The sequence below is a fragment of the Macrobrachium rosenbergii genome, chromosome 29 (genome assembly GCF_040412425.1).
Source record: "Macrobrachium rosenbergii isolate ZJJX-2024 chromosome 29, ASM4041242v1, whole genome shotgun sequence".
In the NCBI taxonomy this organism is placed as follows: domain Eukaryota; kingdom Metazoa; phylum Arthropoda; class Malacostraca; order Decapoda; family Palaemonidae; genus Macrobrachium; species Macrobrachium rosenbergii.
The window spans coordinates 6,961,888-6,979,159 of NC_089769.1; the positions used below are offsets into that span (position 1 = coordinate 6,961,888).

Genomic DNA, 17,272 nt, shown 5'->3' on the forward strand with positions numbered 1-17,272 from the left:
CCACACATAAACGGTTGGAATAATCTGGATTCCTTTGACTGGTTATCAGCATTTGCCTGTGACTTTACGTAATCAAGCATCGCTAAGTAAAAAAAAAAAGTATTACGCCAAATTGGCTGAATGAAGAATGATCTTAATTGCAGTATAAAATGCGAGCCTAGTTAATCCCTCATTGCAACGGAAGCTTGGAATTTAAGAAATCTCTAAGGGATTTGCCCATCGTTGTATGGTACAAGTGACCTGGGATCTGTAATAATGGACTATTTTCTTTGACACCTTCAGCTCAGCAGATTTAGTTATTTAACTGTTTGTTTTTGTCTGACAGAGCGAAGTCCTTTCTCGAAGAATTTGGCTTAAACATTTTGAATCCATTTGTATATGGTTAGTGATGCGATGTCTGGCCGACATCCCAAAGCAAAACTCATTCCTGCTAATTAGACATCTATTTTTAATTAACACAGGCCTCACCCACAAACTTATATCATAACGACGAAACTACTCTGCTCGTGAGCCTAAATTTAGCCTAAGATCACAAACCCGGTTGGTTAACTGTCTTAGCAGTTGTTGACCAACCCGGAACCTCCTCTTGCCCTTCACAGAAAAAAAACAGAAGAAAAAAATAAAGGAATTAATAAATAAAGACAAACCGAGGTCGCGCTCTACATCCCTTAGTACAAATGCTCCCGTTCTGAGTTTTACGCGAGAGCCAGTGATTTCGAAGAAATGGTGTTTTTCCTCGTTATGAATGATGAGCAGCTTACGTGAATTTTAAAGCCAGTAACTTAGTTTTCACATGTTTTTATATTGTTAATTGAATACTATTTATTCGTTGAAATGATGAGTCCTCAATTTCGTGATGGTTGGTTAACGGGCGAACCCTTCTTCTCCCTCCCGCCCTCTCTCTCTCTCTCTCTCTCTCTCTCTCTCTCTCTCTCTCTCTCTCACACACACACACACACACACACACACACACACAATTCAACGTCTTAGATTGCTTCTTTCCTCTTCAGCAATCAGGGCAATGGCATTGCTTTCCGCTTATGGTGGACCGAACACATAAAAAAAATGGTCAAATATACTAATAAAAAAGTGTCGTTTTACTTTAAGCTCAGACGTTCGTTTGCTTATTCTAGTTAGCCCAACTTTTGTTCTCTTTACCCATCCTTTTTTTTTGGGGGGGGGAATTTTTCCTCTCAAAAATAAGCCCTCTCCCTGTTTCCCTTGAGACATGGTAGAATCAAAGGCAATTTGATCTATAACATTGCCCTTGCTACTCAATATTATCTTTCTCTCCAACATAAGGTGATTTTGCCTCCCCCGCTTCTTCTTCTCTCTCTCTCTCTCTCTCTCTCTCTCTCTCTCTCTCTCTCTCTCTCTCTCTCTCATATTTTACCTCGGTCCCTGTTCCGTTAGGATGAAGGAGAGCCTCTGCACTTCTCTCATATTTCTCCCTCTTTATCAGTTACGTGACGTAAAGAAAACAACTTATTTCTATGGATAAAACTAATAGATCTTACAATAATATCCGTTTTAAGCCAGATGCCTTTAGAAGCTGTTGAAGGTTTCTCTCTTTTTCTCTGTCTCTCTTAATAGTTCTGTTGTCCAGTTTGAATGAAGGAAAATTTAAATGGATCCATTTTCCTTTACCTGAGACCTTTTTTATTTTAGGGAAGACAAAAGTCTTTCTCGCTTGGTGATCCAGTAATTCAGTAACAAGTGAAAAGTCATTAGATAAACCCTATGAAATTTTTATAATTTTAGTCCGCAGGAGCTCTTCAAACCTATGAACACCATACTAATAAATGCCAGGAGTTATCAGTGTACGTTGCAATGGCATCTATCCACAATAACAAATTTTTCATAAAAGGACAAATAAACAACGCACTAGTAATACGATCTTTGACTCACGTTTTTGTACTTTACAATTTTGGAACCGGTATTCATTCACTAAAACTTGAGTAGCAAACCGTAGTTACAAAAACTTGTATCCTGTCAACTTGCTGCTTTATAACTGATCTAGTGACGACCCCCAAATACCCCCGCGCATTTATGGTGTAATGACTGAATTAGGATCAATTTCAGTTACGTCAGGTGCATCGAATAACCTGAATTCCTTCGGGATGTTTGGCGGGATGTCTTAAGAAATCAGTAGTCTTTATTTATTTACTTATTTTTAAATTTTCCCTCAAGCAATATATGAGAAGCGTCTTAATTTGGGAAAGAGTTTCTCCCTATGGTAAACGTTCTTTTTAAAAGTAAATATACTGCCTTATGAAGAAAAAAGAAGAAGAAGAAGAAACCGAAGAAATAAACAAGCCAGTCGTCGTACCTCCAATAGCAACCTTGAAAAGATGAAGATCGGTTTCTCCCCTCTCTCTCTCTCTCTCTCTCTCTCTCTCTCTCTCTCTCTCTCTCTCTCTCCTAGATATAAATAATAGATACAGAGTATACGCTGAAACACTAGAAGCAAGGGTCCTTAAATGTCAAATGAGGATCAGCAAAAACTCCGTATTCGGCTACTTCCTGATACGTCGGTCTTACCCTAGACGGCGCCATGCCGGCTGTTCTTTCTGCCCAAGCCAGTAATTTGGCGGTCAGCCAGCAGGCCCTCGACACCACCGGTTTAGCCGGATATGAGCTCGTTTTGCGTTTGATATTTGTTTTTTTTTTTGCAGACAGCTGAGAAGGAGAAGAAAGAAAAACACCAAACAAACAAGAGACTTCATTCTGGAACTAAAGGTGTGGAAATTTAGGAATGAAAGATTCAAAGAAAGACGAAAGTAAAAGAAAATAAGATAAATGACAGTAAATAGAAGTCGCAGACGGGTTGGTTACCATATCGTGCCCTTATCCATAACAGGGGTGACTACAGAAAAAAAATTGACGGTCACTGACGCATTCATATTTTAATTGTTAAATTATGAATGAACTCCCTGTGAACTCCCTGCTCTGTGAAACTTCTACAACATATGCTGATTCATACGTATACACAGAAAAGTTCAAGATAATGATGAATAAGTCATACAGTATCTATCTATCTATCTATGTATTCGTGTATATAAACATCAATATATATATATATATATATATATATATATATATATATATATATATATATATATATATACATATATATATACATATACATACTCATATATATATGTGTATATATACATATATACATATACAGTATATATGTGTATGTGAAAACAGTTGCTGAGAAGGCGAAAGAAATTCAAGACAAATCATGCATTATACTTTAAAGTCGCATGGATATTCAGCAAACTCCAAAGAGGTCAGCTTCCCATCTTTGACAAACGTTCTGTCTCCATAAAGAACAAGTTTCTAAAGTCCTTATGTCCTGGAGGCCGTTCTTACGTTCGTAGTTATTCTTAGCAACGACGTAACCAGTCAGAGGGCACCGGGAACGTATAAGAAGAGACGTATGGTGTGGGATACTATTAATTATTAGTATTATTCAGAAGATGAAGAACCCTATTCTTATGGAACAAGCCCACCAAAGGGGCCACTGACTTGAAATTCAAGCTCCCAAAGAATATGGCTTTCATTAGGAAGGATTAAGAGGAGGTAAAGAGAAATACAGAAAGAAGAGATCTCATTAAAAGAAAATAAATAAATTAGTAATTTAATAAATAGATAAAAATGCATTAAAGTGCAAGAGGAATACTGTTGAGGTAGTAATGCATTGTTTAGTTACTGTCCTCATAGATCGGTACTCAGCCCAACTTCGTTGCAGGTCTTAGATACAACGTTACCAATACCATCTCCGATAGACCAGGGTCATCTCTCTAGGACCACCTTTTCCTAGAATGATGATGCTGAAGGTTACGCAGAATCCTGGCGGAGACATCCCGCCACAATACTTGATAATGTTTGAATGCTTCTGAGAAGTTCATCTTATATTCAGGAGAGCTTTAATCGCACAGAACTTCTGGTTCGTAAAGGTGGCGTATTTGACTAGCAACAATCCATTCTGATTGTACGTGGATAGGAAAATTTCTGTTTCATGATCAAGAATTTTGTCACGAATTAATCATTACAATCAGTAAACTAAGAATTCGTAAAGGACATTAATGCTAAATAAATTCTTCATACGTTATATGCCTTCAATTATCGTCTTTTTACAGAGATACAATTACCAACAATTAAACTTTAACAGATTTTTTTTTTTTTTTTGCTTTAGAATCAGTGTATTTTCGCGAAAATGTTTACAAAAGCGTTTTTCAAATTAACAGGGATTATTGATATCTTCGTGCTAAGTGTGTCCGATAAAACTTTCCTTTGTTATTTCTGCGAAAATGAAACGATTTTCTTCATTCCTTGCTTTCGTTATTTTTAATATACCATTAATAAAGTGACACACACACACACACACACACACACACACACACACATATATATATATATATATATATATATATATATATATATATATATATATATATAATGAATGTGTGTATTTAATATTTACTGTTCGGATGAATATTTACATTCAAACCTCTACATCTGTACCTGTATTGATGCATGATAAAAAAAAAAAAATAGACAACAATTTAAAAAGCCAACTTCCTCAAGGCAAGAGGCAGCTATCTCTGAATCACAGCTTAACACGTAGTCAACGCACAGAGTTATGGAGCCTACCTTTCCTTAGTTATTCATGTCAAGTCTGCTTCCACGGGACACCCAAATCCTCGGTAGCCTTTTCTGTGATTCATGCCAAGGTTCCACGAATGCAATGCCTGAATACCTAGTTCTTGAGAAGTTCATGAGTCTCCTATGCAGGTTATGTCAGTATGAATCAGATACGGGGATAGAGAAGTAAGAAAGAAGATACGAGATTATGAAAATTGCAATAATTCGCAATATTTACATTGTAGGGTTACAGAGACAAGCTGGCAACTCGTCATACACTCTTATGAGGCTTACTTACCTTCCTAGCAGTACAACCATCTGGGTTGTGAAAGCCATTATTAAGCAGTATAACCTACTGAGAAGTTATATTAAGAAAAAAGCCATAAAGAGCAGTCTTCAACAAGAAAAATAGAAGTCATAAACAGTCCAAGGTCATCATGTCTGACCCAGACCCGGCCAGTTAACAGAGAAAGTCGTTGAATCTTCTCGATCGAATTTCTTCCTGGAGATCAAATGTCACTTCACCAAGAATCCTGCCATATCCTGCATGGGAATCCTTCTTAAAAACCGTGTTATGAAAAGCTGATCAGGAATATGAAATAAGAGGACATTCATAGTAAAGACATGATTGAATAATAATAATAATAATAATAATAATAATAATAATAATAATAATAATAATAATAATAATAATAATGACCGATGACGTCAACAATAGAAGTGAAATAATGCATTTTTACAAACAGTATAGTTAATGTTATTCTGACAACCTAAATAAACTCCAATAATACAGAGTCAATCCCAGTGGCTCAAATATCATTGAATATGCAACAGCCATCAAATGACAGTGTGTGTGTGTGTGTGTGTGTGTATGTCCTTTTACGAGTATGTGTGTATTTTCGTGTATGCAATTACTATTACAAAGAGATGGATTGTACTAATTGCATGTTAGTATGCTTTAGGTTATACACACACTCACACACACATGTATATATATATATATATATATATATATATATATATATATATATATATATATATATATATATATATATATATATATATATAATGTGTGTGTGTGTGTGTGTGAGAGAGAGAGAGAGAGAGAGAGAGAGAGAGAGAGAGAGAGAGAGAGAGAGAGGAGGTTTAATTCCATTGAAGGAGAAAAAGGTTAAAGGTTTACAATAATAATACACTATGCTTTTATAGACAGACTATAAAAACATAGGAGTTTTTAACAATTTTCTAAAACAAGCTAAGGCAGAACATAGCCATACGTAGACAGCACTCGAGTGCATTCCATGAGGTCCTTGCCCTGATACATCCTCGGGGGGGGAATTTAAATCAGTAAAACCAGTTTTACCAGAGACATTCAAGGTTCACTTTGACGTATGTGAAGATAGTTTGATACACTATTTTCTTTGCGGGTCATTCATACGTTTCTTTGTTGTAGACACAGGAAATATACATATGCCCTTTGAATACGCGAACACCTACAGGCCAGGGAGAAAGAACTGTGAATGGCAGGGTGACCTTTTATTGGACAAGGGTCAAGTTCATTTTTAAACCATTCATCAAATTATCATCTCCTCGTCTGAAGCTTTTTATGGAAAAAAGTAGCGATGGTCAAACTGACATGGACTTTTTTCCTAGGAACAGAAAATCGTTTCTGGTAGCCCTTAATTCTGATGTTTCTTTTGGAAGCTCTCATTCATCCATACCAAAATTCGTCTTCCATGATTTTGGATTTTTTTCAGTTTCCTCATCACAAATGCTCCTCTTCGGCATCTAGAAATTCTCGCCACTGAATAATTTAAACTCGGTAAAATATGATGCGTTGTGTTTATTCCTCGTTAATCACTGAAATTCTAAGGCTCCTTTTTTAAGTATTTTTTCACTTCACTTCACTAGCGGATCCAGAAAAATTTCATGGGGAACCAGTTTTCATATTATACATACATACATACATACATACATATATATATATATATATATATATATATATATATATATATATATATATATATATATATATATATATATATATATATATATATATATTCACATTTTACATTTCTCATTTATGTTACTACTTAAATCTTCAATATTATCATTTTGTCATTATATTTCATGGGGGTGGGGCAGGGCACGTGCTCATATCTGCCCCCGCCCCCGGAACCGCTAGTGATTCACTTATAATGGATACCATAAAACTATTCTTCAAAGATATATTGCAATATATCAATGCAATATATATTTTCATTGCTTGATAAAATGTTCAATTTTAAAATTCTTGAAAGGTCGTGGTTTTTTCTTCATTTTTCTCGATAATTGCTTCATAATCTGTACATATCATTCTATTGTCATCTACTCAAAGCTCTTTCGCGCCTCAGTATCTATAATTCTTCCTACATACAAATGGGTTCATTATAACCAGCATTCCCACTTTTAATTTACAACACTGGATAAACAAAATATCCTTTTTCTTCTTTTACACTACACATAGACCATTCAGATTCATATCGACACAAGAAACAATTGTATTTCTTAAAATAAAACTCACTTGCAAAAGCAAGATTCAAATAGGGATATACTGAGAAAGAATTGCTTTATTTTGATACAAATATTTATTAGGTAGTTAAATTTACACAAACATTAAGCTCGGACATCGATCAGCATAATAAATTGCGTTTACTTAACTCGATAATAAGTTAATTCGATAGTGATTAAAGAGAAGAGAGAAGAAATACAAAAGGAATCAATTAACGACGAAAACCGATCCCACCGAAGCCGGAAGACCCAACAGGGGGTTTGCACACGTGCTCCTCAAGACACCTGTCGAAGCAGCACTTGTCGACGCCTCCGCACTTGCTGTCGTTGGAGCATGGCTGTGGAGGGGCAAAGCTCCTGACGGGTGGGCACTGAGGCCTGACGGGAGGGCATACACCTGGCTTCACGAAGGGAATGGTGTCAGGCTCATCGTTGGTCTCGCAGCAGTATGCCTGTCCCTCGGGAGTTCGGCACCAACGTCGGCACGTGTTGGAGACTCCTCCGAATCCTCCTCCGAAGCCTGGGTTGATTCCACCTCCAAAAGCTGGGTCGATTCCACCTCCAAAGAATCGCGTATTTCCTGCGTTTCCTTCGTTGGCCTGATCTTGCGCAAAGGCAGAAGCTGTCAAACAGCAGACGAACAGAACTTGTAATCCCTGAAAGAAGAAGAAAACATGTTATTGTAAGTGTTGTTCTTATCATTTTGATGACTGAGACAGACCTTCGTAAGCAAACTATATTCCTCAAATCTAAAGATGAAATAATGACTACAATTACAAGAGGCACAAACCTTCATGGCGTCTTGATAAAAGCTCAGCTTTGGACTGAATGCTGCCTTCTCACAAACGAGGCTTCTTTATATACCACTTCGTGTTCCGAGCTGGGATGCCCAAACAAGATACCCCTCCTTCGTGGTATTTACCTCCCGTGAGTTATCAAAGGAAGCCCGGATGGACGACCTTCTGCTAACATGACACGTCTCAATCAGGCGTTTAATCGAAAGGTGTTTTGCAGAATAGCGTATATCGTTCATTTCTAGCTAATTAGGAAGTATTGTTTTTATTAAGATCATAGCAACTGTTACACTTGAAATGTGTAAAGAAATGAGATGTTGGTGAGATCTGTTGAATTTCACTAAAGATCTGTTATGCCGGGTTAGAATATCATATAAACATTATGAAAAACCACTTCTGTGTTCGAACACTGCCCTTTCTGGCGCGTCCAGGAACAGGAAAAAGTCGCACAGGAACTTATTCAGTATTTTAATTGTTGGTTTTTTTTATTTCTTTGAATTAACCTGTTTTTGTTGGCGAGTAAGGAGGTGGGGTACTCGCGTTTGGATGAAAATTTGCGTTTTGTGGTTTGTGGTTCAATGTCAGTGAGAATCTTGTTCGGGGTAACAAAATAAAAAAGGAATCCCAACCGCACAGATCCAGTTATGTCCAGTTTGCCAGCGAAGGAGGTGGAGATGCTTCTGTTTATCAAATTACTTCCTGTAGATTATATCGTGTCACTAAAATAACTTTATTATAAAATATTGGACGGACATTAGCTTAGATAGATGCATATAGACTTGATCATTTTATTTTCTCATCTCAAAAGTAATTATGAATGATGAACAACAATGGATGGATGGGCCATAGAGACATTAAAAAATATCCAGTAATAAGAGTGGCAAAGCACCATTGCACTGCCTAAAAACCTGTGAAATTATGATAATAATATCGTATGTAGTGCCGAAGAGAATTTCTAAAACGTTTTCTGAGAGGGAAAATTACAGGAATAAAAAATCAAATACCAGTGGCGCTAAAAGTTGTGAAGGTTACTCGCTGGAGAGTGAGAGGGTACATTACCGCATGCATTATATCCTGTTTGTGTGTGTATGTGTGTGTGATTTTGTTTTGGATGTTAATTCAAATGTAAAGAAAAAGTGCATCCTCATATATTATTATATATATTTTCTTCTTCTTCTTCTTCTTCTTCTTCTTATTCTTCTTCTTCATTGTCGAGCCATTTTCCCTGAGAAATAAAATAACACAACAGCCCGTGTCATATTCACACATTCACTCCTAAATCGGGAATGAAATGCTTGTGCAGAAAATATTCATGGTATTAACCGTTTTATAAACTTTAAATTAAGGCTCATCAACATCGTATCGGCCCCACCTACACAAAACGTGCCATTTCTCTATGTAATGTCACCCGTTTCCTCGATATTACAGCCCATACTTTTTAAATCTTCCTCGAAATTTATGGAGCTCTTTCTATATCTTCTGACAATACCGAACTTAGCTCTCTTTTTCACCAAAATGTAGTCGTCAATTCTTCACACATGACCATACCATCTCTGAACACTCCAATCCACCTTTCTCCTACTATAGCTGCTTTACCACTTCTACTTCATACACATTTCTCACTCCTTCATTTCAAAGAGATCGTTCCGGCAGCTTCACAGTCTTTCCTTTCATTTGAATTCACTACCCTCACTTCACTTCAAAACAAGAGACTTGGCCCAACAATCCTTTGGGCTGCGTAACCACACAAAATCAATTTCCAATCATCGGCATATGCACGACTACTCTCCTTTGCTTCACCTATTCTGTGAGTAACTTTTTCTCTCACCCTGCCATCATCTTTCTGTGACATTTACTCCCAAGTTCCTTTACCAATCAAACTCTTCTACTCGCTTGACTATCCCCATTAATTGGTCGTTTGCAAACGTCAATCTTTCCATACTGCATTCACGACCAATGTTCACATCCCACAAAAATGCATCAAAAGCCTATCGTCCTTCCTCTGACTTATCACATCATTACATCCATAAAATCACCAAAAATCTGTGGAGATGTTTCATAAAATTAACTTTAACCCATTTTTACATCAAACCAGTCACTCTCCCATCTGCATATCATGACATACATTTCTCACGTCATTAAAACTTTTAATCAGTCAACAACTTCTCTCCTATACATTCCACACATTCTCGACCCCTTCCACAATGCCTTTTTGTCGATTCCCTTACCTGTTCTTGTATGCCACACGAAGCATTTTCCATTTGCTGTCAAACTTCTCATGCAATTGTTTCGTAACAAAATTACAATCCGCACACCCCGTTCATTGTCTAAACCCACACTGTTCTTCCTCTATCAAAACGTCTGTCATTTGTCATATTTTCCCAATTAAAATCCTGCCATGTGATTATTTCATCCGTTTGTAAAACTAGGCCTAAGATTTATTAGAAAATCTCATACGCCTTTCAGAACAAACCTCCTTTAGATATATGCTCGATTTAAGAAGTAATTACCATTATAGAAATAAAATGTGTATAAAGAAGCAAAACTTTTGACAAATATTTATTATTAAAAACAATTCATACAAATATTAAACCTGAGCAACCATAAACATTTTACACAGCATTCGTCTGAGTTCGATAATAAGTTAATTCGACATCGACCGAAGAGAAGAGAGAAGAAATACAAAAGGAATCAATCAGCGGCCAAAACCGATTCCACCGAAGCCGGAAGATCCAACTGGGGGCTTGCACACGTGCTCCTCAAGACACCTGTCGAAGCAGCATTTGTCGACGCCTCCGCACTTGCTGTCGTTGGAGCAAGTCTGTGGAGGGGCAAAGCTCCTGACGGGTGGGCACTGAGGCCTGACGGGAGGGCATACACCTGGCTTCACGAAGGGAATGGTGTCAGGCTCATCGTTGGTCTCGCAGCAGTATGCCTGTCCCTCGGGAGTTCGGCACCAACGTCTGCACGTGTTGGACACTCCTCCGAATCCTCCTCCAAAGCCTGGGTTGATTCCACCTCCAAAAGCTGGGTCGATTCCACCTCCAAAGAATCGCGTATTTCCTGCGTTTCCTTCGTTAGCCTGATCTTGGGCAAAGGCAGACGCTGCCAAACAGCAGACGAACAGAACTTGTAATCCCTGAAAGAAGAAGAAAACTTGTTATTGTAATTGTCTTTCTTATCACTTCTGATGGCTGAGACAGACCTTCGTAAGCAAACTACAGTATATTCCTCAAACCCAAAGACGAAACAATGACTACAATTACAAGAGGCACAAACCTTCATGGCGTCTTGATAAAAGCTCAGCTTTGGACTGAATGCTGCCTTCCCACGAATGCGGCTTCTTTATATACCACTTCGTGTTCCGGGCTGGGATGCCCAAACAAGATACCCCTCCTTCGTGGTATTCACGTCCCTTGAGTCATCGGAGGAAGCCCGGATGGATGACCTTCTGCTAACACGACTCAATCAGGCGTTTAATCGAAGAGTATTTACAGAACAGCGTGTATCACTTATTTCTAGCAAATAAGATGAGGTAGTAATTGTTTCTTTAAGACCATAGCAATTGTTACACACGACATATGCAAGGTAATGAGATTTTTTATGTCTGGGAAGAATGTAATATAAACATTAGGAAAAACCACTTATCTGTTCGAACGTTGCCCTTTCTGACAGATTCAGGAACAGGAAAAAGTCCCACAGAAGCATATTCAGTAATCCGGCGTAAACTTTTTAATTTTATTTTATTTGTTTGAATTAACCTGTTTTGGTTGGCGAGTGTAGAGTGGGAGCACTTGGGTTTGGAGGAAAGTTTCCGTTTTATGGTTTGGAATTCAAAGTCAGTGAGAATCTTGTTTAGGGTAGCAGAAAAAAGAAAAAAAAATCTCAACCGCACAGATCCAGTTATGCCCAGTTTGCCAGCGAAAGAGGTGGAGATGTTTCTGTTTATCAAATTACTTCCTGTGGATTATATCATATCACTAAAGTAACTTTATGTAAAATATTGGACGGACATTAGCGTTAGATAGATGTATATAGACTTGATAATTTTATTTTCTCATCTCAAAAGAAATTTTGAATGACTAACGACAAGGAATGGAGGGCCATTCAAAGCAAGTTAATAATATTCAACAATTAGATCAGTAAAACACTACAGAATCCCCTAAAAGATCGTAAAATTACGATAATAATAACGAAAACACCACCGTAGAGAAATTTCTAACATGTTTTCTGAGTTGGAAAATTACAGGAGTAAAAAATAAAATGCCAGAGGAGTTAAAAACTGTGAAGATCACGCACGAGAGAATAAGAGTGTATGTTACTGCATGCATGATATCACTGTTTGTGTGTGTGTGTATGTGTGTGTGTTTGTTTTGGAAGTTATTTTAAATTTAAAGAAAAGAACGTCATCATATGAATTTTATACATTTTATTCTCCTTCTTCTTATTCTTCTTCTTCACTGTCAAGCCATTTTCTCTGAGAACAAAATAACACAACAGACCGTGTCAGATTCCCACTTTCACTCCTGAATCGGGAATGAAACTCTTGTGCAGAGAATGTTCATGGTATCAACAGCTTTATAAACCTTATAGAAAGGCTCATCAACATCGTATCGGCCCCACCTACGCACACTTTGCCATTTCTCTGTAAAGTTTCTCGCTTTTCCTCAATATTAGAGTCCGTGGGGAGTTAGTTTCGTTAGTGTACCTCACGCAGTGCCCGGTAGGCTTTACTTAAGGTTCTTTGCAGCGTCCCTTTAGCCCCTAGCTGCAACCCCTTTCATTCCTTTAATGTACCTCCGTTTATATTCTCTTTCTTCCATCTTACTTTCAACCCTCTCCTAACGATTGTTTCATAATCGAAGTGCGAGTCGTTCCTCCTGTTACTCCTTTAAAACCCTTTTCACCCTCATTTCCCCTCTTTGCTCTCCTTTCACTAGCCTGTAGTCGTCAATTCTTCACACATGACCATACCACTTTAGAAGAACCCGATCCATCTTTCTCCTGGTATAACTGTCTTACCACTTCAACTTTCATTACTCACTATTCTCACTCAATTCTTCTTATAACACATATACCATAAAAAAAAAGTTCATATCAGCAACTTTACATCGCTTCCCTTCCTTTGAATTCACTATCCACACTTTACTCCAAATAAGGAGAACAGGCTCAACAATTCTTTGGGTTGCCTAAACACTCCATGTCTATTTCTAAACATTAGTACATAAGCTACTACCCCTCTTGCTTCACTTATTCCGTGAGTAACCTTTTCTCTCACCAAACAGTCATGTTTTTGTGATACTTACTTCTAAATACCCGTACCAATCAACGCATCCCACTCAGTAATTGACATCTGTAAACATCAGCCTCTCCACACTCCATTCACGACCCATTTTCATATCAGACAACCATGCACCTTAATCCTATCATCCTTCCTCTGGCTTATCACAGCATTAACTCCATAAAATTACCAAAAGAGCTAAGTAGACATTTCACACCATTGTCATAAACACAGTTTTATCTCAAACCAGCCAGCCTCCCGTCTACATGGATAACACTTTTCTCTTGTCAATTAAAACTTTTAATCAATCAGTCATTCTCAACATCCTCCATTAATGCCTCTCCATCGATTCCATCACGTGTTCTTGTATGCCACACGAAGCATTTTCCATTTACTTTCAGACTTCTCATGTGAATGTTTCATAATAAACTTATCATTCACAACCACTCCTCATATTCTAAACCCAGATTGATCTTCTTCTATCGAAGCTCCTGTCATCTTGTCAAATTTCCAAAGTAAAATCCTGCCATGTCATTACTTCATCCGTTTGTAAAATTAGGCCTATGATTTATTAGAAAATCTTATACACCTTTCAGAACAAAACCTCCTTTAGATATATGCTCGATATAAGAATCAGTTACACTTATAGAAATAAAACTTGTAATCAGAGGTAAGATTTGTGACAAATATTTATTATGAAAAAAAATTCATACAAATATTAAACTTGAACATCCATAAACATTTTACACAGCATTCGCCTGAGTTAGATAATAAGTTAATTCGACATCGACTGAAAAGAAGAGAGAAGAAATACAAAAGGAATCAATCAGCGGCCAAAACCGATTCCACCGAAGCCGGAAGACCCAACTGGGGGCTTGCACACGTGCTCCTCAAGACACCTGTCGAAGCAGCATTTGTCGACGCCTCCGCACTTGCTGTCGTTGGAGCAAGTCTGTGGAGGGGCAAAGCTCCTGACGGGTGGGCACTGAGGCCGCACGGGAGGGCATACACCTGGCTTCACGAAGGGAATGGTGTCAGGCTCATCGTTGGTCTCGCAGCAGTATGCCTGTCCCTCGGGAGTTCGGCACCAACGTCTGCAGGTGTTGGAGACTCCTCCGAATCCTCCTCCAAAGCCTGGGTTAATTCCACCTCCAAAAGCTGGGTCGATTCCACCTCCAAAGAATCGAGTGTTGCCTGCATTTCCTTGATCTTGCGCAAAGGCAGAAGCTGTCAGGCAGCAGACGAACAGAACTCGTGATCCCTAAGAGAAAAATAAAACAAAATCACATTTTTGTAAGTGTTGAGTCTACCCTATATGGCGCTCGAAATTAAAATTGATCAGTCATTGACTTGCATACCAGATATTCATGTATTCATTTTATATAAAATATACACGTTACATGAATCTATCGCTAAGGAGACATCTATATCAATAAAATTTTATAATGGAGAATGCTCAAATTTTCTCCAGGTAACATTAATGAAGAAATGGGTTAAAAATCCTGGTTTTATGGCTTAATTACTAAAGTAAAATCAGAGACTAATTCTATCTCAAGGCCCACGTTCACAAATTATAACACACATTTACACTTTATATCTTAAACTTTGAATGAAGCACGTTATAACTAAAAAAACAAACTGCAATAAGAAAATCTTTGACAGTTATATCCACGTAAAAAATATCTACTTTTTTTTTCTAATTCAAGTTGTACGTTTCCAAAGCAAACAGGCAATCGTCAGTTCCCCTGTTACTTTCCCACAATATGTTCCTTCACGAGTTTTTTTCCAAAAGCTGATATGAACTCATGTCACTCTTATCACTTTTCACGAATGAAACGAAATTTTCTCTAGCAAATACAATTCCCTCAAATCAGGAGATGAAACAATGTCTGAAAGTATAAGAGGCACAAACCTTCATGGTGTCTTGATAAAAGCTCAGCTTTGGACTGAATGCTGTCTGCTCACGAATGCATCTGCTTTATATACCACTTCGTGTTCCCAGCTGGGTTGCCCAAGCAAGATACCCCTCCCCGGTGGTATTTACGTCCCGTGAGTTGTCGGTGGAAGCCCGCCTGGACGACCTTCCGTCAAAGTGACTCGACTCATTTCCTGAGAGATGTCTTCGTTCCGTGTTTATTCCTAAATGTATTTTGCAGAATGTTCTTTATCACTAACTTTTAAAGAAGAAGATAAGAAATTTGAGTCTATCAAGATCATAGCAATTGTTACAAATGAATATATTAGGGAATGAGAGGCTCATACAATTTGCTGTATCTCATTAAGCATCAATATCAGGAGTGAATATGATATATAGATTTGGAAAACGTATCTGCTCGTACATTGCACTCGCTGGCGCATCCAGGAACAGGAAAAACTCACACGAGGGATTTTACATCACTCCCAAGCATCTATCTGGGAAGTTCTTTTATAAATATAATTATCTTTCAATTAGGCATTTTTTGCATTGAGTTGGGGACGGTAGATTTTAGCTTTTTTTATTTATTTTATTTTTTTCAGAAGTTTATGGATTTCTGGTTTGGAGTTCACTGTCTCTGAGAATCTTGTTAGCATAAAAAAACATAAAATATAAACCGCCCAGATCCGGTTACATCCAGTCTGCTAACGAAAGCGAAAGATGTTCCTGTTTGCGAAATTACTTCCTGTAGATTATAACACTTCACCAGATAATCAAATGTTGCTAAATACTGGCTGACCGTTAACAGCAGATAAATGTATATAAACTTGACATTTAAATTTCTCATCTCAAAACTTATTTAGAATGACTACCGACAAGGAATGGATAAGCCATTCAAAGTCAGTCAGTATTATTCAACAATAAGTTATAAATGACTTTAGAAGAGTCTAAAAGACATTGAAATTACGATAATAGCAAAACGTGGCCTCCGAAGGAAAAATTTTTACTTGTTTTATGAGTGGTAATAATACAGAAATAAAAAAACGAAAGAAAATCCTACCGGCGTTAGAGGTCACAAAGGTTTCTCACGAGATTGTAAGTGTACATTAATACATACGTTATATTACTGTTTGTGTGTGTGTGTGTTTTTTTTTTTTTTTTTTTTGCTTTGGAAGTAAATTCAAAAGCAAAGGAAAATATCTCCTTGCATAAATTACATACTTCTTCTTATTCTTTTTCTTCTTCTTCTTCTTCTTCTTCTTCTTCTTCTTCTTCTTCTTCTTCTTCTTCTTTTTTTTCTTCTTCTTCTTCTTCTTCTTCTTCTTCTTCTTCTTCTTCTTCAGCATTAAACCATTTCCCTTGAAAAGTGAAATAAGCAACAGTTCGTGTCACATTCATGCTTTCACTGCTAAATCTCGGATAAACCTCCAGTACGGAAAATATGGTATCAGTTGCTTGACAAACCTGAAAGGAAAGCCCATTAACAGCAATTCATCGCCACGCAGACACAATGTCCCGTTCCTCAGCCTTGCGCGTATTCCCACTTTTCTTGGAATAAAGACTTATCCTTTCCATCACCTCTTTCATACTATCCCAACTCTTTTAGAGTCTTCACTCATCCTTCCTCCTAACATTTGTGACCCACAGTCCCTTTTCACCTACCTGTAGTCTCCCATTCTCTCCACTTGAGCAGCCATTACTACACATATCATCCACATTTTTCGCCGTTTCAGTCCTTATATCACCTATACTATGCAAATAGATAATATCAACCGTTTCAACCTTTGTCCTCTTATTTGAATTCAATATCCACGCATCACTCCCAAAAATGACTGGCTCAACATTCCTTTGGCTATCATAGACCGTCCAAGTCTACTTTGCTGCCTACCTTGTTTCTGTGAGTTACAATTCTCTCTAGCCCTACCATCAATTGTTCTACATTTACTTCTAAATACTTATACGAAGCACACTCTTTTAAATTCTTCATTGTCCCCAAGCAGCATTGCATCATCTGCAAACATCAACAATCCCTACTCCATTCATGAGTCATTTTCATACCCCATAGTCAAACACCTAAAC

General features: G+C 37.6%; 2 protein-coding genes across 4 annotated transcripts; both read right to left on the reverse strand.

Moving 5' to 3' along the window:
• Window positions 1-7,217: 7,217 nt before the first annotated feature.
• Window positions 7,218-8,101, reverse strand: LOC136854382 (uncharacterized). The gene is made up of 2 exons (XM_067130684.1): window positions 7,994-8,101; window positions 7,218-7,859 (listed from the first exon to the last, which is right to left on the reverse strand). The coding sequence occupies exons 1-2, from the start codon at window positions 7,997-7,999 to the stop codon at window positions 7,416-7,418; spliced, it is 450 nt and encodes a 149-aa protein (XP_066986785.1). The 5' UTR covers window positions 8,000-8,101; the 3' UTR covers window positions 7,218-7,415.
• Window positions 8,102-10,543: 2,442 nt separating this feature from the next.
• LOC136854546 (uncharacterized) lies at window positions 10,544-15,230 on the reverse strand. 3 transcript variants are annotated; one of them, XM_067130891.1, is made up of 3 exons: window positions 15,191-15,230; window positions 14,428-14,539; window positions 10,544-11,039 (listed from the first exon to the last, which is right to left on the reverse strand). In XM_067130891.1, the coding sequence occupies exons 1-3, from the start codon at window positions 15,194-15,196 to the stop codon at window positions 10,693-10,695; spliced, it is 465 nt and encodes a 154-aa protein (XP_066986992.1). In that variant the 5' UTR covers window positions 15,197-15,230; the 3' UTR covers window positions 10,544-10,692. The 3 variants fall into 3 exon arrangements, with proteins under 3 accessions (XP_066986992.1, XP_066986993.1, XP_066986994.1); XM_067130892.1 differs by lacking the exons at window positions 14,428-14,539; window positions 15,191-15,230 and adding an exon at window positions 11,277-11,419 and having other exon boundaries at window positions 10,544-11,136; XM_067130893.1 differs by lacking the exon at window positions 10,544-11,039 and having other exon boundaries at window positions 13,955-14,539.
• Between the last annotated feature and the right edge of the window lie 2,042 nt (window positions 15,231-17,272).